The 1,552-nt window shown below is 36.5% G+C and overlaps 1 protein-coding gene across 1 annotated transcript; it reads right to left on the reverse strand.

Moving 5' to 3' along the window:
* Positions 1–570: 570 nt before the first annotated feature.
* Positions 571–1,552, reverse strand: LOC307113918 (ER membrane protein complex subunit 2-like; the record flags this gene model as incomplete). The annotated part of the gene is given in 2 exon segments (XM_079795928.1): positions 571–1,114; positions 1,118–1,552. Coding segments are annotated over 2 exon segments (888 nt in total). The 3' UTR covers positions 571–661.

Raw genomic sequence — 1,552 nt, forward strand, 5'->3', positions numbered from 1 at the left:
AAGTACTTAGGCTGACTGGAATAGTGAAGAGTCTTTATTTTTCCTGAGCGAATCCAATTAATTATTATGTCATAGCAGAGCTTGGGTCTGGCATGTGCTTTTATTTGACAGGGCACAGGTTATAAACTTAGGGACTATGTTCATAGTTATACCCCATGGCACCAGTTCATTATTGTTTTGATTAGGACTCACTCAATTGCAAGTACAAAATGTGACTCAAACTAACTTGACCAAAACAAGTTCATATAACTATAAAGTTCAGGAGATTCTCAGGTAAGGGTGGCTTGAGGAGTTCAAACATTTTTTTAGGATTCTGTCTTGCTCTCCACCTTTCCTTTTTCTTTTTCTTTTTTCTTTTTTTAAAATAAATCATCATGGTTTATTTAATGAGGTTATTTCTACATCAGATTATGGTTTAAAAGCAGTGTGATATTAACAGAATGATGTACAATCAATAAAACTCTAAAATCCTTCTATGGACCTTCCTGATCTTTCTGCTTAGCAATGAAAGGCATTTTTAGGTTTATATAAACATATTTTTTACAACTGCCTCAACAGGAAATTAGCATATAAATAGCACTGGGCATTTAGTAAATAAGTCACAAGCCAATAGGTTCAATTGTGCAGTTGTGAAATGTAACGTGAAGGAGTTTTTGAAACATTAAGACTGGGTAATCTGCAGTGTTTCCAACATGTCTTCGACTGCCTTAAGAGAGTATTTGGTTTCCTTCTTACTTCGACCTGCATACTGATAAGCTCTGTTTATTTGACTAGCTGCCCAACTAGCATATTTCATGTTGTCCTTTTTTGTTTTTGCACTTGATTTTGGATTAGAAGCAATATGACTTGCCGACATGTAAAGTCCAAACAAAGCTCTCATATTTCTGTTGTTCAGTTTCAATGCCTGTGCAAAATACTTTCTTGAAAGTTCAAGGTTTTCAAGTCCACCTTGGGTATATTTAACTTCAGCATATTGCTGGCAGTATAAGTGGTTGTGTGGATTAATCATCATAAGCTCCTCTAAACAAAAGGCTGCTTTAGCATAGTCATGTTCATTGATATAAAGTTCTGCAAGTTCATGCCAGGCTTCTTGGTCTCCAACAAATTGTTCCAGTTATTCATTCAGTTCCCGAATGGCCTCCACATTTTTTCCCTGGGCTTTTTGAATGGCAATCTTATGCTTTCTTGCAGCAGTGTTAGTTGGATCTTCATGTAGAATTCGATATAGCTGTATTGCATCATCATATCTTTCCATGGCTTCAAATCTCATGCCAGTTAGTTGCTTGACTCTGTGACTGCCAGGGAACTGTCTTTTCGAATCCTGAAGACAAAACAATGCCAAGTCATCCCGACTATAGTCTAGAGCTGCAATCATGACCTGTTCATATATGATCCAAATATCATCTCCAAGCTTAGAAGCATATTCATTAATTAATTCCTCTCCAACCTCCACAATTTGCTCACTATTTCTTGAGTTTTCATCTCTCCATTTTCTCATTTTATCTTGCATTTCTTCCCAAGTGACATCGTAAAGCTCTGACACCTTCGCCAT

Source organism: Cnephaeus nilssonii, assembly GCF_951640355.1.
Source record: "Cnephaeus nilssonii genome assembly, chromosome: 2".
In the NCBI taxonomy this organism is placed as follows: domain Eukaryota; kingdom Metazoa; phylum Chordata; class Mammalia; order Chiroptera; family Vespertilionidae; genus Cnephaeus; species Cnephaeus nilssonii.